The 23,570-nt window shown below is 51.2% G+C and overlaps 4 protein-coding genes across 4 annotated transcripts; 3 read left to right on the top strand and 1 right to left on the bottom strand.

Moving 5' to 3' along the window:
- Nucleotides 1-1,213: 1,213 nt before the first annotated feature.
- GCG54_00005189 (uncharacterized protein) lies at nt 1,214-3,652 on the top strand (the record flags this gene model as incomplete). The annotated part of the gene is made up of 3 exons (XM_045405218.1): nt 1,214-1,828; nt 1,887-2,690; nt 3,110-3,652. 3 exons carry the CDS (start codon nt 1,214-1,216, stop codon nt 3,650-3,652), a joined length of 1,962 nt encoding a protein of 653 aa, XP_045264982.1.
- Nucleotides 3,653-4,515: 863 nt separating this feature from the next.
- Nucleotides 4,516-5,913, top strand: GCG54_00005188 (uncharacterized protein; the record flags this gene model as incomplete). The annotated part of the gene is made up of 1 exon (XM_045405217.1): nt 4,516-5,913. One exon carries the CDS (start codon nt 4,516-4,518, stop codon nt 5,911-5,913), a length of 1,398 nt encoding a protein of 465 aa, XP_045264981.1.
- A 2,060-nt stretch (nt 5,914-7,973) lies between these two features.
- On the top strand, nt 7,974-12,817 carry GCG54_00005187 (Brefeldin A resistance protein; the record flags this gene model as incomplete). Its single annotated transcript, XM_045405216.1, has 8 exons — nt 7,974-8,820; nt 8,872-9,184; nt 9,243-10,072; nt 10,128-10,413; nt 10,473-11,733; nt 11,788-12,174; nt 12,226-12,324; nt 12,380-12,817. 8 exons carry the CDS (start codon nt 7,974-7,976, stop codon nt 12,815-12,817), a joined length of 4,461 nt encoding a protein of 1,486 aa, XP_045264980.1.
- Nucleotides 12,818-18,492: 5,675 nt separating this feature from the next.
- On the bottom strand, nt 18,493-20,991 carry GCG54_00005186 (uncharacterized protein; the record flags this gene model as incomplete). Its single annotated transcript, XM_045405215.1, has 5 exons — nt 18,493-19,578; nt 19,636-19,862; nt 19,925-20,261; nt 20,310-20,450; nt 20,527-20,991. The coding sequence occupies 5 exons, from the start codon at nt 20,989-20,991 to the stop codon at nt 18,493-18,495; spliced, it is 2,256 nt and encodes a 751-aa protein (XP_045264979.1).
- Between the last annotated feature and the right edge of the window lie 2,579 nt (nt 20,992-23,570).

Raw genomic sequence — 23,570 nt, 5'->3', positions numbered from 1 at the left:
GAGAAAACTTCCCCCACGCGGAGACAAGAAGTAACCGCACTCCACCAAATTCAGTGACAATGACGTGACGATCCTTGCCGCCTTCTACCATTGTTCTGGAATCTAAGCAGTTTGTAAGGATATCACGAGTTCCAGTAAACATGTCAATAACTTTCAGCAGGCAAAACCCTCCATCATGGAAACCTTATTGTCCGAAAGTCCGTTCGCCCTCCGCAAAATACGACGACCAACTAAACCAAGGGCAGCATTTCTTCTGCGGCTCGTTTCAAATGTCGGCGAAATCCTACTAAACAGAGCCGTAAATCGGCTGTTCTCTCCACCAAGGCCACTTGTTCTCGCGAACTAGGTTTGTACAACGGTCCGCTCCACTAATCAAACTTTATTTCATCGCGTGGCCCCTCGGACTATGGACTTTTTTCTCCCTCGAGACCCCCTTTTCCCATCACATTGGATCGCTTGGGACCATCCGCTGCCTTCGTCCACCGATTTTGGAAAGTCTTTTGAAGCGATGTAGCATCGAAACAACCACAGTGACCAACGGCAGAGTGTCAAACGTCTGCATGTTCATGTTTCCTCTGGCCCCCACACACCGCCGCGCGCACCGGCAGCTGGGGTAGGCTGGTCTGCAGGCACAATGCCGAAGGTGAAATCGGACCCCCTAGAGGGCTAATTGCACACATTCGGCTAGTCGCCCGACGCCGAACGATCCGAATCCCTGGCGGAACCGGCTTCCAAGCACGAATTTTGTGAATTCTTGGCAGGGTCTGCGTCTTGGCATCTCTCAATGCCCTCATCTCTGGGCCGTTTTTGAGTTCGGCGCATCTAGGACATGGGGAGGCTTAGGAACCACTAGCACTGCCGACCTGCCACTTTTTGAGCTTGAATGATGATGATTGGCATGGATTTCCCGGTATCCCGTACGCCATCCCGCCGCACAAAGTGGCTGCGCCCGTTAGGCTCTCCCTGTCAGACATGCCCAATCCTACCCCGCGGACATCGAGCGGACATCGCTTATTAGACGTTTGCCGCTCGCGGCTATTAGTAAAACATCTCTTTCATCCAAGACTTGCATCGTGAAGCAGGATGCTCACCCAAAACACTCTTTTTACAATACGGACTTGCGTGGAGGAAGGATTTCTCATGGACCGAGTCGGCGGGCACGACCTCACGATAATCTAATACCGATACCACTCAACACATCAGCTGCTCGACCATGTACAGCCACAACCCAACCCTCGCACCTTTACCGACTGTGCTCCAGCACGGACTCAGGGCCGTCACCGCCCTCGCCTTCCTCTCGCTTGTATCATCGTTTGCTCTGTTCGTCTATCTCAGTGGGAGGTTGGTTGCCTGGTACGTCAGGTCGAATCCGAAGAATCCGCAGAGAGCAGCCGAGAACGGGACCAGGGGTGCTCTTCCCTGCGAGGTTGGCGCACAGTACTTCGGAAAGGCGGACCAGGGAAGGAAAGCACCGAACCAGGCCCTCGTTCTTGTCATCAACGTTCTCTTTGCGGACGTGCTGCAAGCCTGCGCGTTTTTCCTGAACATCGTTTGGGTCATAGAGGACCGGATCACGGATGAGTCGCCGGCATGCTGGGCCCAAGGGTGGTTCATCTCTACGGGTGATCTGTCATCCCTCACGTTCCTGACGGCCATCGCTGTTCATACCTACATCACTCTCATTTTGGGGCGCAAAGTCCCGACAAAAGTTTTCTATGCTGTTATTTCCTTTTTATGGTTTGCCGTTTTGTTCTTGTCGGTTTTGGGCGTTATCATAACGAACAATGGGAAGGGGGTGGGTGGCTTCTACGTCCGTGATACTGCTTGGGTAAGTTATTTGTTCCTATCTCCGATAGTATAACCGCTGGCTAACGTTGCAAAAATAGTGTTGGATCAGTTCTGCATACGAGCCCATGCGTTTCTACCTTCATTATCTTTGGATGGTCATCTTGCAAGTTGTGGGAACTGTTTCCTGGGTTCTTGTTTTCGTGCACTTTTACCGAAGGGCAAAGGCACTCAAGCTGTCGAAAAAGTCCGGCGAAGAAAGCAGCTCCAACAACAGCGTCCTCAGTCCTACGGGCGTTGCCCCGCGAACGTCTGAGGGCGTCAAGTCGGAGGTCCACAAGCGAATTCTCTTCTTACTATACCCCCTGATTTTTCTCATTTGTACGACGCCGTTGGCAGTTGGCCGCATGATGGGAACCCGCGGTGTAAAACTCTCCCCGGAATATCTTTGCTTCGCTGGAGCCATGATTACCTCCAACGGTTGGCTCGACGTCATTCTCTTTTCGACAACCCGACGAGCCATCCTCTTCCATACATCTCCCGACGACCAAAACCTGGGAATCGAAACATTCAACCTGACACCTCTCGGTCAGCAGTTTGGACACAGAGTGTGGATCACTTCGGGATCTAAAAAGAAGCAGAACGAAAGGAAGAATGGTGTATTCCGCAAACCATCGCGGTGTCCAAGACGGGGGTCTGCGGGGAGTCATGACCGGAGTGAGAGTATGACGTCCCTACATAACCGTGATCTTGCGGGACTCAAAGGCATTCAGATGGAAACTGTCACTCGCGTCTTTGTGGAAGTCGAGTCTCCATCTGAGGACAACGGCTACCCTTCTCGTAGTCTGGCTTCGATGCCATCTGCCGAGAGTGTTGGTCCAAGGGTGCCTCAAAGCATCGACATCGTAAGATGAATTAGACAAAGAGAAGAGAAAATATGGCAAAGTTTTCAAGTTATACGACTTCAGAGTTCTGTGGCGCTGAAGCCCCTTCAATAATCTGTCGGCTGAGTCCACCGCTTCGTTATGTGAAAGACAGGCGCTAGTGATGACCGGCGTGACTCATTTGCCGGTATGGATAGTCTTACTTGGCAGCTGTGCGGACTGCCCCATGTTGCTGGACTACATGAAGACTCGATCAACCATGCAAAGTATTTCCATCAATCGGAGATAGTTTCCCAACTCACCAACTCCCTTATTATCACAAGTCTTGAAGGAAAATCATGAGCTTAACCTCCAATGCTGGCCATGACGGCCCTCGCAGTCATGCACCTTACCGCCAAATTCGGGCGCACTATGATGATGAGACTATCACAGTCTACCAGGCCTATACCTCATCCATTGCAACGGCAGCTATCGATGTTCAGCGACTAGATGCCTCGCCAAGCTTCAAGCTCACCAGAATGACCTGGATCAAGCCCAGCTGGACTTGGATGCTATATCGTGCTGGATACTCTTACAAAGACCCTGGCCAAGAGCGCATTCTGGCTTTGAAGATTCCACGCGAATATTTCATCGGACTCCTTCGCAAAGGAACGTTATCACACGCTGCAGTTGCGCAGGACGGCGAGAAGGTTCGCATCCAATGGGATCCAGAACGCTCGGTGCGACTGGATAAGCTGCCATATCGAAGCATTCAAATCGGAATTCCTGTGGGAATTTGCAAGACTTGGGTCAAAGAAGGAATCGTGGGGATTGAAGATGTCACTGGTCGTGCGAGGGAATTGAAGAGAGTCTTGGACGAAGACCCGGCAATTTCGAATAGAGAGCTGGCCGAATTGGGATTAATGCCATCAGAAGAGGAGTTTATTGTACCTGGCGATGTGCAAGAAATATTGGAGATGACCCCGGGCCCCCCATGTACATAACAGTTGTAATAACTGAAGGGTTCTTCCGCAATGGCCAGTCAAGAATTGAGTAAGACTTCGTCAATCTTATCGCGGTGCAACTGATGCGATTGGCCGCGCGGCATATCACGACGATACTGGTTGGCCACCATGATACTGCCAGGTAATCAAATGGTACTACCGTTTGGTCAAGAGGTTTCTGCTGTTGATTGATGGCTACGACACTACCATGATGCCAAATGTCCAAAGTTGGTTCCGAAAAGTACCTGCTACCGTTCCCCCCAACCCGAGGGGAGGTTATTTTTCCCTCAAGCAGCTTTCCATCAGGTGGTAACATTAAGGCTACACAACAGGAGATAGTGATCCCGATGCCCCACATCGGAATCTTTTCCTGTGCCCTTTATGTCAGACGGACGGGGCCTGAGGGGTCATGCTGCAGCTAAGTTGGATGACGTTGATCGCCGTAAGCAATGCTTTGTTGGGTTCGGCGAGGAGTCAGCAAGGTTTGCCGCAGTGATTTCCACCTCTTTCTTCCATTGTAGATATTGTTTTGCACCAGGAATGTTAATAGGCGCAGTGCGTACCTTCAAAGTCCAACTGTAGTTGCCAACAGCGGCTGGGGTCGCTGAGAACAATACATGATGGCACGGAAAGGAAGCCAGAAAGTAAGGACTGGGTGTTTGACGTGCAAGTAAGTATCGGTGGTTTTGTCATTTCAAACGCTAAGAGTCGTACGCAGATTTCGAAAGATCAAATGCGACGAAAGAAAGCCAGACTGTCTGAAGTGCGCTGCCAGTGGACGCCCATGTGACGGGTATGCTGTGCCGAGGAACGAGCTCCGGCGGCACCAGCTCCAGCCTATCCAAATATTTCCAGATAACAGAATGCGAGCCGAGAACCGCGCAATTCAGTTCTTCTCTGAGATGGTCGGACCGAACTTATCAGGGCCAACAGAACCGTACTTTTGGACGCACCTTGTGCTTCAATCAAGCACGTGCGAGCCGGCGGTCAGGCACTCCCTCATTGCGATCAGCTCACTCTACGAAGATATCAGCAAAGCCAGAACCAATGGGACTTCTTCGAAAGTCAACCAGCTTCATCTTAATAGTCTGGCTCTGACGCACTACAATGCGGCGATTAAGGAACTCATAATTATCAAAGATCAGGGGCTGGTTCTGTTGATTTGTGTTCTCTTCATCTGCATTGAGCTGTTGCAGTTAGACAGAGACGCTGCTCTTCGACATTACAGACACGGAAACTCTATTCTTGATTTATTTGATCCGCAAGACACATCCTGGGTTTGCGAGTGGCTGAGGCCGCAGTTCCACCGGCTGCAGACCTTGCACCACTTCTTCGGCGATAGATTTGAGTCTTTTGGCCAGCATGACACGTTGAGAAAGACACCAATCTTCTTCTCAACTCTTAAGTACGCGGAAGAGACTATGGACAAAATTTTCAATCATTCGTTTCAACTTGTGCGCCGTGGCGTTAACTACCGTGCTGGTGGTCAGCAACTCGAGCAGCCTGGTCCAGATCTTCTGGAAGAGCAAAGAAGTCTAAGGCATCTACTCAATGTCTGGTACACCGTATTCAACAATCTTGAAGCGAGATCAACTTGTCGACCAATGTCTATTACGGCAGTTCAGCGCGCCTATTTGCTATCCAAATACAGACTTTGCCGTATTTGGACGGCCATGGTTTTCAGCCCTTCCGAGATGGACTACGACAAATACGAGGACGAGTACCGACGAATGGTCGAGGACCTAGGGCAAGCGGCCGATGAGCGCACAAGGGGTAGGAGCCGCAACAATTTTGAATTCGAAATGGGATTCTTAGTTCCTATCTTCTTCATGACTATCAAATGTCGATACCTTGATTTGCGCGTTCGGGCATTGCATTACCTAAAGGTCCTTGCAGCGCCCCGGGAGGCCTTGTGGGAGAAAGACGGAATGTATGCCCTTGCGCGCCGAATCATCGAGATCGAACACGGGTTACTTCTGGATACAGACGGGAAGCCATTAGCCACCCTTGGCGCAACATGCTGGGGACTGCCCCCGAACGAGAAGAGGGTTGTACATGTTGTTACCGGGTGGACGGGAGAACGTTCGAATGACTTTTGTGGGCATCACGTACAAGGGCGTAACGTTGTTTTTGTCTTCAAGAGCCCTGATGATGGCGTTTTTTTCCAGCCCGACGTCCTTGGTGAAGAGCCTGTTCTTCTGCCAGCGTGGAGCCCAGAGACAACGAAGAGAGAAGTGTTGGCACGAGGAGCCCGGATTTAGAGGGATGCTGCTCATCATGACTTTTGATCTAATTATTAGAGATAACAACTGTTGGGCACGGGCACAGGTATAGGCTACTTAAACGTCATGCCCAGATCATTCGCCCCGGTTAGGAACGAAAGGTGTCCGGAGATTTGCTGCGTCTCCGACAGCGGGGCCGGCCTGCCGGAGTTTAGTGCCTAATCCGTGGGTGCCTTACCTCCGGCTGGTGCTCGGCACGAATGCCATGCATGCGCACTGAGTCACTCACCGAACGCATGTTCCTAAGCAATGATAGGGATCTCCCCGTCCAAGCAGGGCGTTCCGGTGGAACTTGCGGCTGGGGAGTGTCTTTCCACCGGGCACTAGATGCTTTCAGCGTCCACTTCCACCCCGGGACTGGAAATGAGGCTGCTGAACGGGTATTTGCATATGCGCGCCCGTAGTTTATGTCTGAGGTGTCATCGGCCCCAACAAGCTTTAGTTAGAAAGATAGTCCCGAAAATGGCATTTGTAACCGCTCGAGATAACTCTATCGCGTCGGCAAAGTTTCTTTTAACCGAAGCCTGCGTCGGCTCTGAGGGGTCCAGAACTCAATCTTGAGGCTCCGGGGCGTTCCCCGAATGCACCACACATATGCTACTATTGTGTCGCACCGCATCGAAGGGCACACCGCTTGACAACAAACACGTGTATCGATGGACAGGTTATGGCATTGTCTTCATGAGGAAAATTGTTGTTGCATCATGTGGTTGCTGGAGTTGCCCACCATGGAAAGAAATCGCCTGCAAAGTATCCGGGCTTTGTGAGACATTGCATTCAACCCTGCCACAGGGTCGGTCGGGTTGTGGGTCGCGTCAGCTAGTTGCAGCAGCCCGTGGATCTTGTTGAATTGCTAGTTTGAACTGCAGGCGATTCAGGGTATTCTGTCTGGTTCTATTTCACAGTAGGTCAAGCCCACTCTCATTAAGAAGGGTTCTCAATGACACCGGTGCGTGCTAGACGCGCTGCTCGATCGTCCCGTGAACATCAGTTGCGCTGGAAACTCAACTGAACACGCGATGACGTTAGTGGGAATAAAGCAGCTGGCCTTCGGAAATAGACGACCCCGAGCTCAACGGTTGTTGATGGATCGCATCTAGTTTACCTTCTCATTGGCTGAAAGCTCCGGAACGCCTACACCATTGAGTCATGGGAAGATCTGTCTGTCTTAACCCCGTGTCGTGCTTCCGACGGCTTCAGATGAAAGCACGAAATCGAGGGCTCGAAGCGGGATCGCCACCACGCTAAAAGAGCGGTCGAGACGGTGCTCTATGTCCCTCAAGCCCTTTGCCCCCACCTGCGCAGAGGAATATGGATTCCGCCGACCAGGTGCCATGGCAAAAAGACCCTAGGCCCTTTCCGTATTAATAATGGCTCTCGCTGACTGTCTTGGATGCACATGCAAGCTCCCGCCGGCTAGGCGGTGCACATTGTTGGGCTGTATGTCATCACCTGCAGTGTGCGTGGGGTTTTACCCCGAGATAAGGGTTGCATTTCGGCTCCATCGAATCTGTTGTTTGGTCAGACATCTGTTCCACGGAGCTTTCTGGGATGCACTTTTTTTCACAGGTTTCGTCTCCACCGCCATGCACAAACAACTGCTGCCCGACACGAGGCACAACTGATGCCATCCCCTTTCTAGTAAATCCGACAAACTCTTGACTTACGGGGAATATGAATTCCCCCCAAACACTCCGGTGGAGATGACAAATGATACTGCCGTGGAGTGTATGCCGGCCGCGGGTACCCTAATGGCAACGGCGCCATCCCGTGTTTAGTGTGAGAGTGGAGCAAACCTTGGTCTCAATGACTTGACTTAACACGCACTGCTCTCCTCGTCATTAGTCGTTGCATGTCGTTGTCATACTTTCTCGTCTCTTGGACCATTTGCTTTGGCCCAACCATAATTCATCGACAGCTATCGAGTTCACTCAACTGTCGCAGCTTCTCTTTCAACTACCCCATAGACAAAATTGATACAGTTCTTTGCGCTAGATACCCTTCCTACTTTTGTTATCCTACCATAGACTTTCGGCATCATGACCGGTCCGTTGAGGCCCGAAGAAGACGGCCGCTGGGGTGAGAATGCGGCCGGAGAGATCTCCATTAACGCCGCGCTCGATGAGTTCCACGACCTCGAGAAGGAGCTTTCGACATTACAGCACCGTCACTCCATGGCCGCACACCATTCACAACCCAAAACTCACGAACGCGATGCAGGAGGTGAGAGCGACTCAACTATCGCGCCAACCGAGTCCGGCGAGAACTCGTTCGACCTCCCGGACTTTCTCAGGCGGGGGATCATGGACATGCGCACACCAACAGGCGGACCAACGAAGAAGCTCGGGGTTTCGTTCAAGGACTTGACGGTAAAAGGAATCGAGTCATCGACCAAGCAGGCCGTCACGTTCCCTCGGGATCTTCTCAATACGTTTGGTCCCGACTTCTACCACTTCATCACCGGCTTCTTCCCGAAACTCAAAATCCGCAAAGAGCCTACCGTCGATCTCATTCGGAACATGACTGGGACAGTGAGACACGGCGAGATCATGCTAGTTCTGGGTCGGCCGGGTTCTGGATGTTCGACCTTTCTCAAGGCCATCGCCAATCACCGAGACGAGTACGCCAAGGTCGACGGAGAGGTGTACTACGGCGCGATCCCGGCAGAGGATCAGTTGCGACTTTTTAGAGGAGAGGTGGTCTACTGTGAGGAGGATGACCGGCACTTCCCCTCCCTCACAGTATGGCAGACGCTGTGGTTTGCGCTGAAGAACAAGACCAGGAAGAGGGAACAGTGGACTATCCCCATCATTCTCGACTCACTTCTTCAAATGTTCGGTATTGATCACACCAAGAACACGCTTGTTGGTGACGAGCACATTCGAGGTGAGTCCCTGTTGATACATCACGGCTAGAGGCGTTGCTGACGACCTCTAGGTGTCTCTGGAGGAGAGCGTAAGCGTGTAAGTCTGGCGGAAACTCTGGCCACAAGAGCTTCGGTCGTCTGCTGGGATAACTCCACCCGCGGCCTTGATGCCAGCACAGCTCTCAGCTTCGCCAAGTCACTCCGAGTTTACACCGATGTCAGTGGCCGCACGACATTAGTCACACTCTACCAAGCAGGCGAGTCTATCTACGAATTGATGGATAAGGTGCTCGTAATAGACGACGGACGTATGCTATTCCAAGGCCCAGCCAACGAGGCGAAGAAGTATTTCGAGGACTTGGGATACTTGTGTCCCCCAAGACAGTCAGTCTAACCGATAATGACTGCTGAGATTCACGAGCTAACTCTTGCATCTCAACAGAACTACGGCAGACTTCTTGACCTCCATCGCCGACAAGAACGCCCGTCATTTCCAGTCCGGACGCGAGGAATCAGCCCCAAAGACACCTGAAGAGCTTGAACAAGCTTTTCGACAGAGCGAGCACTACCAACGACTGCTTCAAGACGTTGACGATTACGAGCGGGACAGCAAGTCTACAAATAGCGAGAAACATCGCATCTTCGAGGAAACGGTCAAAGACGGTGAGATTGCTATTTTCAAATTGGATTATGATCAATGGCTGACACGAGACACAGCCAAGAGTAAGACTGTCGTCGGTGACTCAGTTTACACTGTCTCGTTCTTGAAGCAAGTGGCCGCATGCACGAAGCGACAAGCCTGGCTGCTCTGGGGCGACCGAAACTCCTTCTACACCAAACTCGTTATCATCATCGCCAATGCCCTCATCGTCTCATCGTTGTTCTACGGCGCCGGACAAGACACCTCGTCAGTCTTTGCTCGCGGCGGTGTCGCTTTCTTCTCAATTGCCTTCATCGGATGGCTCCAGTTCGCTGAACTCCTGCCCGCGGTCTCAGGACGTACCACTATCGAGCGACAGCGAGTCTTTGCCTTCTACCGACCATCAGCCGTCGTCATCGCAAGAATGCTCCTCGACTTTCCCCTCATCTTGATCATGACGCTACTGTTCAGTATCCCTGTCTACTTCCTCGCCCAATTCGACGTCGATGCAGCCAAGTTTTGGATTTACACTTTGCTGGTGTACACGGCGACTTTCTGTCTTACGACAATGTATCGCATGTTTGCATCCCTATCATCCACGGTCGATGATGCCGTCCGGTTTGTCGGAGTTGGTATGTACATGGTGCCATTCCCATCGCCAAAATTCGATACTAAACGCACTTTCAGTTCTCAACATCATGTTCATCTTCACTGGCTACGTGATTCCGAAGCCGGCGCTCCTTAATGACGCTATTTGGTTTGGTTGGATCTACTACATCAACCCGGTAGCCTACGGATTTGAAGCACTCCAAACCAACGAGTTCTTCGGCCGAGAGCTGCAGTGCAGCGAATCTCAGCTTGTTCCTCGGGGGCCTGGTTCAGATCCTAACTATCAAGGATGCAGTCTTCCTGGCTCAACCCTCGGCAGCACTGTTGTCAGTGGTCCAGCGTACATGCAAGCCTCATTTGAATAGTAAGTCTCACCGTCATTATCCAGAGTCGAATGACACGCAGCTCACTAATGATTTCCAGTTCGAGGTCCAACCTCTGGCGCAATTTCGGCATCATGCTGGCTTTCACCGTCTTCTACCTCGCGATCACAGTTGTTGCCGTGGATACGATCAGATTCAAGGGCACCGGTGCGCAGTCCCTTATCTTTGCCAAACGGCCAGGCATCAAGTCCAAGGAGGAGAAGAAGAGGAACATGGCGGAGGAGACGTTTGAGCCGATCGGTGACGGAAAAAGCGTCTTCACTTTCAAAAATATCAACTACACGGTCCCGTACGGCAATGGTGAGCTCCAGCTTCTCAATGGTGTTTGCGGATACGCCCGTCCGGGAAAGATGATTGCGCTCATGGGAAGTTCCGGTGCTGGCAAGACGACTCTTCTCAACACGATTGCACAAAGACAGAAAGTTGGGGTTGTTTCTGGCGAAATGCTAATCAACGGCTCGCCTCTCGGAGCCGAGTTCCAGCGAGGCACGGGTTTCTGCGAGCAAAGAGATATCCACGAAGGCACGGCAACCATTCGAGAGGCACTGGAGTTCTCAGCTCTCCTCCGACAAGAGCGTACCATCCCGCGAGCTGAGAAGATTGCCTACGTGGATCGCATCATCCACCTTCTGGAGTTGAGCGAGTTGGAGGACGCGCTGATATTTTCGTTAACCGTGGAACAGAGGAAGAGAGTAACGATTGGAGTTGAGCTTGCTGCCAAGCCCAGTCTTCTTCTGTTCTTGGATGAGCCAACCAGTGGCTTGGACAGTCAGTCCGCCTACTCTATCGTCCGATTCCTGCGAAAGCTTTGCGATGCCGGGCAAGCGATTATTTGCACCATCCATCAGCCGTCCTCGGACCTCATTGAGCAGTTCGACATGATTCTTGCTCTCAACCGCGGCGGCAACACCTTCTATTTCGGACCGGTCGGCACCAACGGCTCCGTCGTGGTCGACTACTTCGCGCAACGAGGCTTCCCTTGCCCTCCCAGCAGAAACGTCGCGGAGTTCATTCTAGAAACGGCCTCGAGACCATCGGTAAAAGATGGCAAGCGCGTTGACTGGAACGACGAATGGCTCAACTCGAGTGAGCACAAGGCCATTGTAACAGAAATTGACGAAATCACGGCTGCAAGACAAGGCCCTTCGACGACATCGTCGGCGCCGACCGAATTCGCTTCATCCACAATGTATCAATGCCTCCTTCTTACCAAGCGCATGTTCGTCCAACATTGGAGAGAGCCTCAGTACATGTACAGCAGAGTCTTCGTGCATACCGTCATGGGCATCTTCAACGGATTCGTGAGTTGTCTTCATCGATTTGAGCACCGGTACCAAATGCTAATTGACGTCTAGACTTTCTGGATGTTGGGTAATGATATCGCAAGCATGCAGAACCGCATGTTTTCAGCCATCATTCTCATCTTCTTTGTGCCCCCAACAGTTGTGAACTCGGTCGTTCTGAAATTCTTTCAGAACAGGGACCTCTGGGAAGACCGCGAGTTGCCGAGTCGCACATATGGCTGGGTCGCATTCTGCACAGCGAACGTTGTCTGCGAGATTCCTATGGCCATTGCCTCTGCTACGATCTACTGGCTTCTATGGTACTTCCCAGTCGGCTTCCCAGCAACTGCCTCCATCTCGGGGTACACCTATCTAATGGTCCTCGTCTGGTCGCTGTTCCAGTCAAGCTGGGGACAGTGGATATCGGCTTTCGGGCCGTCGTACTCGACGGTGTCTAACGTGAGTTTCTCCTTCAGCTAGCCACGGCGCACTTGACTAACAATGCACCAGATTCTGCCCTTCTTTTTCGTGATGGTAGCCCTCTTCAACGGTATCTTAGTACCATACGACTCCATTCCAGAGTTTTGGCGGTACTGGATGTACTACATCGTAAGTCTCTCCAGTTCAGTTCCACGAGTAAGCCGAATTCTGACCCATCATCTAGAACCCGACGACTTGGTTCACTCGCGGTGTGCTCTCCGCCGTGCTTCCCCCGGCCGCCGTTCAGTGCGCCTCTGCGGAATTCGCACGTTTTAACCCGCCGCCTGGGTCAACCTGTGGCGAATATGCGAACAACTTTGTGATGCAGGTTGCTGGCACCGGGTACCTCGAGAACCCTAATGCGACTTCCAACTGCGGCTACTGCCCCTACAACAATGGTGGAGAGTACATGAGAACACTCAACGTCTTCCTGACGGACAAGTGGCCTTCATTCGGCATCTTGATTGCTTTCGCGGTGGCCAATTGGGCCTTGGTCTACTTCTTTGTGTACACGGTTAGAATTCGCAGGTGGACTTTTGGGGTGTCTACCGTGGCTAAAGTACTTTCGGGCATTGTTGAGAAGTTCAGGGGCGGGAAACAGAAGGAAGCGGAGCACGTCTGATTGCGTCTCCATTGCTTGTTAAGCGGGACGGAGCGCGCTCTCGTCAACAAATCACACCGAGCGGGGCTTAGCCCCGTTACTCCCCTTGGTGTAGTTGGTTCATCACGTTCGACTGTAATGGTATATCCACATCCATCGAAAGGTCTCTAGTTCGATTCTGGAAGGGGAGAACCTCTCTTTTTGTAATTTGGCCGCGCTTTTGATCCCATCAGTGTGACAGCATTTGTTTAGGTTGAACACTCGCACTGGGCCTGAACCACCTCACAGCTCCACAACATGAACGCAGACATATGAACCTAAAGGTACCCGCTAACACCTCGACATGTCTTTGCTTAAAAAGGCTCTACTATATACAACCTGTGGTTTCCGCACAAGCCCTTTTACTCGCAATCAGCGCTAGCCACAATGTCCAGCTCATTGGGCGGGATCTCTATAGCACACTCCCCATTCGCATTGCAGGTTCCCTTCTGCTGGAGATTGGCAACGCTCCCGGTGCATGGCTGACCTTGCTTTCCGCTCGCTTGGGTGTTGCCCCCATTTCCTCTAGCAGGTGCTGCGTCACGATTTCATCAGTGATTTTGCTTAAAACCCAAGTGTCCGCGACTGTTGGCAGCTCCTTACAGGCAAGTGTCTGGCTGGCCATGATGGCGACGAGAAAAGCGGCGACAAAGGAGAACTGCATATTGACGAAAGGTTGTGTATGGGACGTGTTATACCAGATAACAATTCTGAAAAAAAGTTGCTTTAAATTTGATTGATTTAAGGAAGCTTAGATTAAGGTTGCTTGTCTTAGGCTTCGGGTGGGAGCCGGCAACCTCTTAAATGGCGAAGCAGAAGTCAAGCTCCCAGCTGTCAACCAAGATGACAGGCACGATAAAACTTGCGCGCCTATCATCGGATGACGTTTTGACAGTTTCTCATGCACCCCAGTTCCAATTCTGGGTTTCGTATTCATGTTGACCGTGTTGACTTGGTTTGATCGGGTCGAAGTCCAGTCCGACAACACGTAAGGTACTTCACGACTTGTCACCAGAGTAGCAAGCTCAACACTAAAGCCTCAGTACGTAGGTTCTTAAATAGGGAAGTTCAATAGACTGAGTCATTGTTTGATGAGACATGTCTCGGAAGGCGCAGTCTTATAGAAGCAATTTAATATTACAAAATGGCAGCGCACACAAGAGAATAGGATTAGTACACTTGTCTTGTATGTAATGACCATCGCCAGGCCCGTGCAAGTCACTAGATCCAACCTCGCTTATGTGGGTTGTCTCATGACCATGTGTCATTGTGCAGCTGCTATTGACCGGGGAAGCATAAAACCTCATGATTCATGTGCCATCTATAAACCGATGATGGATCACACTGTCAGGTGAAGCGGCGTCTCACATTTGACGGAAATGCCAATCATGGGAATGGTATTCAAACCATATCAAGTGTACACTGAATGATGCAGTGACTACTGATTCTGTCTGCTCAGCGTGGGAAGAAGTACCTCGAAGCTAGCCAGGTGCATCACATCCAGCCACAACTTAGAAAATGACGAGTTTGGATACAGGCGCCGACGTGTATCCATATTTATAGACCAGCGGCGTAAAGCTGAAGCATCCGAATTCGAGTGTCCGCTAGGACTAGACATCTAGCATGCTCTGGCTTTGCAATCTCAGCAAATCCTTTTTCTCTTGCACGCGACGAACATGGAGTCATTTGATAGACCTGTTCACGGCTTTGCGGCTGAAAAGGCTTCAGCCCTGTCACCAGGCGCAACGAGTCGTATTTTACAAAAGAACATCTTCACCGCTGAACATTGTCTCAAGCCATTGTGTCTGAAAACGGCTAACGTATAAGCAAACAACGCTAATAGTAATTGCCTTTGGTAGTCAAGTCTTTGTGGCTTGCCTCACCACATCAGCTGAACTTTCGGTAATGAGGAGGTGTCTAAGACATCTTCAACAGTAGCCTAATGTTTGACTGGTCTTGCAGTGACAGGGCAGTTGTGAATATGTCTGAATTCAGTTGCCAAGGCGGCTCATCTGAGTCAATCACAGTATCCGCCGACTTGTGGCGGAAGCTTAGGATTATGGTAGAGACCTTGTGGCTTTGTGCGATTGGCCTTTCCTACTGTCTCAGCCTCTCAATGAAATTACCGAGCTGAACCACCTTGGACTTTTGAATGTTTCTTTCACCAAGATGGAACCAAGGCGACGCAACCAACAATCTATCAAACACGACAGATCTGAACTACCGGTCTTGACTCGTTTCATCTACAGCCGCCAATCTCATCCGCGCAAAATGTCTTAGACAACATTATCTCTTCTTTTCCAGGGCGTGTGAAGATGAGGACTTGGAAGGATTGATCGTGAAGTCTTGTTTGGATATGCTCGTGTTCCGATGATTTTCAAGCAACCACCATGGCCCGAGGGTGGCTTCGTAGTGCACGCCGCAAATCAAAATCTTTCCGGTTTCAGCAACAGTATCGAGATCGAACCACAAGTGTCACTGAAAGCCAGACATAAACGCGATGACAATATTATACTATAAGATGTGTGCCCATGAAAACTGGCACATGAGACACACTGGACCCCAACTTGAACCATTTTGTAACATTCCAAAGTACTCTTTCGATCATGGCGCGTCTTCTGTATCTTATTTGGCTGTGCTTCTCCTGGAGAGTTTGCGCAAAGTCACAGAACTCCAGTGAAATTGAGCAGTTGATATACGACAATCGCCACAACGACACGGCATTGTCGACAATTTCAGTCACTGGCTGGGTCATGTCGCCCACAGTGAGAGGAACATTGGATATTGTTCTGACTTCGGTCGTCACTCTACTCGCTTGCATCTGGTCTGTACTTCATCTCAACATCCCTGCGGATACTGGTCGATATTCCGCCTTCTTAAGCAAGCTTCCGTGGGTTTTCATAGCCCTCCTGTTTCCTGATACTGTAATAGCAGTGGCTGTTGGCGAATTTCTGGAAGCATGCAGCTTGAGGAAAAGGTTAGCTGAAATGAAAAGCAACGATAAAGCTAATACAATGGTACGTTAAACGCGACAGTGTTTTGTTGCAAATGAAACCGTTTTGCAAGATCCGTAAAGATAACCAATTTCCAAACGCTTTTACTGACTGATCCAATGCAGCCGGAATATAACCTTCAGTTCTGCTTCTTTGTCGTCATGGGTGGCTTTCAAGTCTCCATTGAGGATATACAGCCAGGCGAGTCGTGCCTTGGGGGATATGACTGCCCGAAACGAGTAGCACTCTCACCTTCCGGATTCCTCGAACTAATGACATGCCGGACTGAGGAGAAGTCAGAGTTACTCGACAATCCAAAGCTTCTAGAGGACAGAAACAAGGCGAATGTCTTTCAAAAGATTGCCATCATGACTCAGATAACTTGGATGGCCGCTCAATGCCTGGTGCGAAAGCGGCAAGGCTTGACGATTGCCATCTTAGAGATCCACGTTATGGCTCACGTTTTATGCGCTGTTGTCATATATATATTTTGGTTCAAAGTAAGCTTCATGCATCCAGGACGGTGGTACAGCTCATTCGTATTTCTTTTATGATGACTTATTCGTTTGTGTTAGAAACCCATGGATATCAACCAGCCCGAAATACTGGAACTGCAATCCGACAAGATGCAGGGCTTTCTTGCTCTAGCTATACAATCGCAGTGGTGTCCCAAGGCTCGCACAAAAGCATTCGTGTTCCGCAGTGGAACCACAGACAACATACAGCCGTCATCTGATACGGGTGTGACGCTCCGTGATGGTTGGGCCCTCGAATGTGGTGTACGCTACAAGAAGAGCGATAAATTGCCGGAAGAATTGGTGCTATCGCCATCAGACGTGAAGAGAATCGAACGAGCAGCTTCCTATATCACATCATTCACAGACTTCGAGGAGCCACAAGACAATGAGGTTGCTGTCTTTCCACGCGATGACTACCTCGGCATGTGCATGCAAACTGGAAGCAACATACCATCACCTCATGTTCCGCGAAAATACAAGTGGCTGCGCATTCCTGTTGCATTATCCGGCACCTGGATGGGAGATCCAGACAATCGCAACCACATAACGCAGAGTGGAGTTTGGCGGGTACGATACCTAGTGGGGTGCCTGGGAACGTTGCTCTACGGCGGCATACATCTCAGCGCACTGCCAGATAAGTTTCCGTCAGGTCCTGAGCGCACGATATGGCTAATTGCCTGTATCATCATTTGCGCACTTGTCCCTGCACAGGTCATGTTCAACGCGTTCATGTCATACATCTGCAATGTAGAAGGATCCTGGAATGTTAAAGAAGCCATACGGAATGACGCTGAAAGAGGGAGAGCGAGGGAGGATCCAGGGAGCGAACGACAAGGTGAGGGAGTCAGGGGCAATCAAGGGCATCGGATCTGTCAAAGTCTGGTGTCCTACCTGGACATGTTGAGATTCTATTGTATTTTCGTCATGTTTGAGTTTGGCTTGTTGATTCTGGCAGCTCGGACTTACGTTCTCGTTGAGTCTTTTCTCGACGTTCGATGTCTCGCAATTGGGTCTTTTGCTCTGCCAGCATGGCTCCAGATGCTTCCTCACGTATAGCTGTGCCATTGCGGCGGCATGGTCATCTGATACACAGTCCTGTATCAGAAATCTCACGTTTCATGTTGTTTCTAACAAAACATCACTCCCAAGGCAGCTAGCTCTGTGGGTTCGCATTGGCTCGAAGGCGCGACTTACATTTCTTCGAATTCGACTGATAATTTTGTCTGGCTGGACGAGGAAAGTAGGGCTGCTGCCGAGTGAAGAATACCGTCAGTGAAGAATACCGTCACAGTCGTCACCCGTGAAGTGAAGCTGTTGATATGACATGTCAGTATGCAAAAGGGATGGAAACGGTAGTCTAAAGAAGAATCAGGTCAAGTTAATATCGCCCCAAGCGAAAGCGAAGGATGAAATGAGCTTGTGCAATGTGCCCGCGCTGTAGGACGACATGGTCCAGATTGGTTGAGATTGGTTCGGCAAAGGTGCGCCAAGAGTAAGCTCAATCGCGCCTACTTCGGTTACCCGTAACCCAAGTAGCCTGGACGTGTGTAGTAAAGCTCTCCGCCATCACGGCATGGGCATGTAAGCAGCTGTGACTGGGAACTTTAGTGTTTCTTCTGCTTACGGTGAGACTGCCATACTTAATACGATCAACCTAGGTCAAGGTGACTCAGCTTGATCACGGAGGTTGTCGTTCTGTTCTACAACGCTACCATTGGATGTCAAGCACCGTACGTAGCTGCAGAAGCATGACAAAAATAAATCTGATCCGAGTATGACAGGACTCGAACCTGCAACCACGGCCAACTTGGTAATGGAGATACCGGAAGACCGCACGCTAGCCATTGCGCCACATACCCGAAGGTGGATCGATTGTCGATGGTCGCGGTTGTTGCTTAACACAGCTGCTCCACTGTTGGTGACGGAGATCAGTATCCGGTCTTCGGCATGGGGCTGTTGCGCGATGCTGGCATTGACAGCTTTGATGTCGCCATATGTTGAGTAGGATTGGGCTCAATCACTTTCACGTGGATTCAAACTCTGTGGCAAATCTGCTTAGTGAAGTAAAGTCAATTTATTTTGTGCTATGTGAAAAAGAATTGAAAGAGTCGGTTATCGCTATGTCTAATGCCCCATATACCAAAGTTTAACGCCGTTCGCTTTTGGTCGTCCGTTGATTTTGACCAAGCCATGCAGTCTGCTCATCCAAACGGCCGTAGTGCGCATCCACAACCTCTTGCTTCAAATAATCCAATCGGTGTCCACAGCGTGTCCACTTCACATCATGTGGTGTCGCTGAGTCGTCACAGCATCCTCCCCAGCAGTCTCCAATGCGGTCAATGAGCGACTGGAATGGCGCGCTCTCGCTGCGTCGGCTGCGGTCGATGATGTTCAACATGGTCGGGATCGCAACCTCGTGGAACAAGTCCGCGCAACCGTAAACGTAAGAAAGGAAGATAAAGTCGGCGAAGAAGCGGCGGGGGATGTAGTAAATGTCCGACCAGCCTACGCAGAACTCATCCTCCACGACGTCGTATCCGCGGTTCATTCGAATAATCTCGCCGTTGACGGTGACGGCCTTCTCGTTCCACTTGTGGTACCATCCCCACCATTGAGGGAACTTCTGCCAGTCGTTCATGCACATGTACCGCGGCCCGTCACCCTCAAACTGGCGCGTGTTATGCGAGGTTGGGTACCAAATGGACTGGCGGTTCTCGTCAACCCAGCCCATTGGATCGATCCAGGAGTCGAAATGGAAGTACATCAACCCCTCAATATCAGGCTGTTCGTCCAGAATGAGCTTCATCGTATGCGCCACCTGCATATATATCGTTTCGTGACGGTCGTATTGCGAATGCGTCAGGTTGTGATAGGTCTTCGGCTTGTCCTCCATAACTTCCGGCATGGAAATGTGGACAGTGTGGAAGAAAGGCTTGTACTTCATGATTAGAGGCACACGTTCCATGCGCTTCGCGTTCCAGCGAACCATGGCCAGAGTGTTGCTGAAAGGCGAGGCGGTAAGGTTGCCTTCGCCAGCTTGAATTTGGAAAGGTTCCTTTTTGTCCGTGAAAGGCCGAAGTATGTTAGCCGGCGGTGTCAAGCAGTGGCCGTCGGTGTCGTCTCTCATGACCAGTCGATACTCGGGCGTGTGCGGGGGCTCGGCGATGGTTGCGAAGGGGACGATGCCAGCGCCGATGACGCTGGCCAACGTCAGGAGGCTGAACTTCAGCTTCTAACATGATGTGAGCAAACTTATCAATAAAACATAACTCTGTATTAATAAGCTTACCTTTGATGTGCCTACAGAGTAAGCTGGCGCTCGGTCCTCAGTAGGCGTCGGCGCACTGTAGTCTTTCATGGGGCTGAATTTCAGGTAGGCCAGCGAGGCAATGAGTATGAGCGCCGTGCCTGGGATGATGAAGTAGCTGTATCTGACGGGCGTGTAGCTCATTGAAGCCAACAGTAAGATAATCGTAGTGGTGTCGTTAGTGAACCATCTGGCCCAGGAGTCGATGTCTAGTTGACTGAGATTAGCAACGAAGCGCGGTCCACAAAGACCTGACCACAAGGCAACTTACGTCTAGAGGCAACAGTAGAGATCAGCCCCAGCATTGTCATCATGATGACGACTGAAATGCCTCTGCTGTCGTATCCGTCGAAGAAACCCGGCTCCATCACGTTGGCGTAGCGCACAAGCGCGTGCGCGAATAGGTTGAAAACAACACCGAATGCGCCCAAGATTATGTTGGATGCATTGGAACCGAGCTCGATGTTCTTGAGCAACTTCTCTCCATAGATGTCGGACAAGGAGCTGAAGGCTGACTGTGCGACGAAAGCGAAATAGAGGTGCAACTGGTATGTCGAAGCTCTCGTGCGATGTTGCGGGTAGAATTGGGAGAGGACCAAGCCAGAGGTCTGTAATTGTTAGTAGCTTTCATGTCGGGAGATAACAAAACCACATACCTGGATCAGAAATGCCATCCACCTTGTCTTGGGTCCTCTCAATCCAAACGCTGGTGTCGCAAAGAGGGCGGCACCAATGGCAATGCCGCTCTTCATCAGTTGGGCAGTTCCCGGGTCGGCCACTAGATAATTGAGGAACAACTGGTTGGTAGAAGTGTCACGTTAGCTTCATTCATGCGCAACAACTGCATGGTGGGTAGAGCTCTTCCAATCATACCAAGTTGCTGGCAATCATCTGCAGCAGCGCGATCCTCGCAAAAGCAAATCTGATCTCCGCACCCGCATCTCCCCAGACGAAGCGCCACAGCGCCCTTACACCTCCAATCTTTTCATGCGCTGAAACTTTCTCGGTGTTGTATTCGAGCGACGACCGTCCGCTGTCATAGTTGTCGAGATCCAACTCTTCCGATTCGCCGAGCGAAGAATACTCGGTGCCATTCGCCGTTCGACTGCGCACTTCGCGCTTGAAGAGAATCGTCGAAATCAAAAACCTCAGGAACTCGGAAATCGTCAACGCAGACGTCGGAGAGAAGTTGAATTGCCCTCGTTCGCGGGCGTCGAAGATGTTTGCTGCCGAGCCGGCTTGGAAGAGGACGAGCCCGAGCGCTGTGAGACACGGGACGAGCCCGGAGCCGGAACCGGTGAACGCCAGCGCCCGGCGCAAAGTCGACCGGACCGCCATGGCGCAAGGCGAAGGAAGATGCGAAGTAGACGCGGTGGTGTTTCTCGGAAGACCGTCGCTTCTCGATCTCTCGGAAGGGTCTATCTGTGCTGGCGAGGGATCATGTTTTCGCAGAATCGATCCAAGTCGAGTCGCTGGCACAGGAGAGAAAAGGACAGACCGCTTGGCGACGACCAACGAGTCGCGGCGGGGGGGATGAGCATGTAAAAGAGACCCCGGCTTCACGGTTCGTACGGGCACTTGAGGTGGCATGTAAAACCGGGGACTGGCAGGGAATCAAGCTCTGGCAGGGCGAAGGTACTGCAAGGGCCAGCGAGAGAATTGTTAAGAATAACTCGCGACGGTGGGGGGTGAAGATGCGCTTGTCAGGGGTAGACAGCGGCTGTTTTGCAGGACATCAAGGAACCTTCCATTGCGACGCGGATCCTCTCTGTTAACAGATTGATTAGGGTCGCAGTGCGTCAGTTCGCATGATCCCTGAGAGACCTTCTGAAAAGGCGCCGCCAAGTGGACCGAAAAGCTATGGTTGTCTCCGTTTAAGCAAACCTTCTCATGTGGGCTGCCGAAGAACTCGGCAAGTCCTGTTCGCCCAGTATCAGGGCAAATGAGGATGAACTGTCGGGAATTCTGGCAGGGAACATGGCCAGTAATATTCAACACCGCCATGAGGTGTCGTAGGGCGCAAAGGTAAGATAGGATAGAAAAAAGATTCTCTCCCAAAGAACGTTGGCGCGCCACGCGTCCTGTAACAGTTCTCCAAATCGAACAATGCGGAGAAGCTTCACTGACTGTGCTGCATGGCATGGTCTATGGTGGCCTTTTTCCTCCCATCTTGAGACTGAAGAGGCACGTGTTGGACCTTAGCATGAGTCGCAACGGGTGCCGCGGGATGGCATATCAAGGGCGCAGCCTGCGCCAGAAAAAGTGAGATGCGCAACCGAAATGTTAGTCTGCTCTCAGCGGAAGCATCCAATTGGCCTATCTTATCGTTGAAGACTAGGGCCTGTGTCCCAATTTGGGCTCGTTTGAGGGGGCTCCATGTTCAGCACGGTTCAGTATGGCGTAGCCGTGACGGAATGTAGCGCTGAAAGAGCGTGTTCAAGGGGAAAAGGACCCGTTGGAGAGCGGAAAAGTAGGGCTACAGACTTTCAGTCAGGAAAGCACCGCTGGTCCGTTCGCTGTCTTGGGCAGAACTCTTGCTGATGGCAGGGCGGCAAGAAGCGATGACTCCGAAGGAACTCCGCCCTCTTCATCTCAAAATGTGTGATCAGTTGTTCGTCGCACTGCGCTTATGGACTTTGGTAGCTTGGCGGCGGCTGTAAATTGCTGAGCCTCTCCATATTCATCGGGCGGATTGCGAACCTTGGCTCATCACATGAGAGACGGGCGCATGTTCCTGTGCCTCTGCCCCGCATAAACCCATGCTCTCCCCATTCCATCAAAACATGCGTAACGATGCGTGCCTGCAGCCTGCTGAACAATAGGAATCTCGGTGTTCTCACGACACGATCTGACTGTTGAGGTAGATGAAGGTAAGCTGTAGATTTGACCGCAGTTAGTACGCAGTAGATCATGCGTGGAAGTCCGGTGCTGGAGTGCTGAGTCGTCGCATCCGCACGTATCCGTAGCTCGGATTAGTAGCGCAAGCAAAAGTTCCATTTCCCGCCCTCTATTCTGCCCCCATCTCCGCTCGGTGAACACTGTAATTACATGTTCACTACAATGCCCCCAAAATGATGCCAAGAGCTTTGCCGTTGCCAGACATGACAGAGGCTGGCCAGACGGACCCCCTGCGTTACCACTGCAATGCAACCACGATTGCTGAGTCAAGGCCGACAGCAGTGTAGCCCTCACAACCATACAGTGAAGCTACATCTGGTCTTGCGACATGGCGCCCGATCACGCTGTCTGTCGACTGACATTGCGCCTTCTGGCCCCTGCCAGACATCACGGTGCATCAGACCCCCACAAGCCGACACCATTCGAAGCGAAACTTTCCAGCTCTAGTACCGCAGGTCAGTCCGGATAATTGACTTCCGCTTACATTTCGGTGTTCGCCGTTCACTTGATCGGCGGATAAGCTCTCCATTTTCAATTGCGTCGTCATTTTGATCTTGACAGCTTTTCAATTCAGCTGAGTTCTGCTTCTCAGCTGCCAGAACTAGTCCAGGAGCTGAGATGAACCCACCTAAGATTATTTCTGATTGCTCACACAAGGGCAATCCAATAATCACCAAATGAATATGGTCGATGAAGAAGCACCGCAGTAGTTCCAGTAATCCCAGGCCCATGAAACCAGGGTCAAGTGGAATGCAACACTATTCAGCCCGAGAAGAGGTCCATCTATCGGTCCGTACCGAGAAAGGCCCACTCTGCCCCAGAATGCCACTATTTCCATTGCGAACGGCTAATGGTCAGTTGCCGACGTGAACTGTGAAGACGGACTTCGCGGGATATGAATGACCGTCTCCCGCGTTCCCGCCACGCCGCGATACTATAGCACGTAAGACCTTATGAATGTTTATCAATCGTAGTCGACATGATGAGGCTTCACATGCTAGTGGTGGCGGCCACGTCTT

This window comes from Colletotrichum gloeosporioides (assembly GCF_011800055.1).
Source record: "Colletotrichum gloeosporioides strain Lc1 chromosome Unknown consensus_40, whole genome shotgun sequence".
NCBI lineage: Eukaryota > Fungi > Ascomycota > Sordariomycetes > Glomerellales > Glomerellaceae > Colletotrichum > Colletotrichum gloeosporioides.
The sequence above is the reverse complement of the archived record's forward strand: the minus strand, read 5'-3'. Positions and strand labels throughout refer to the sequence as shown.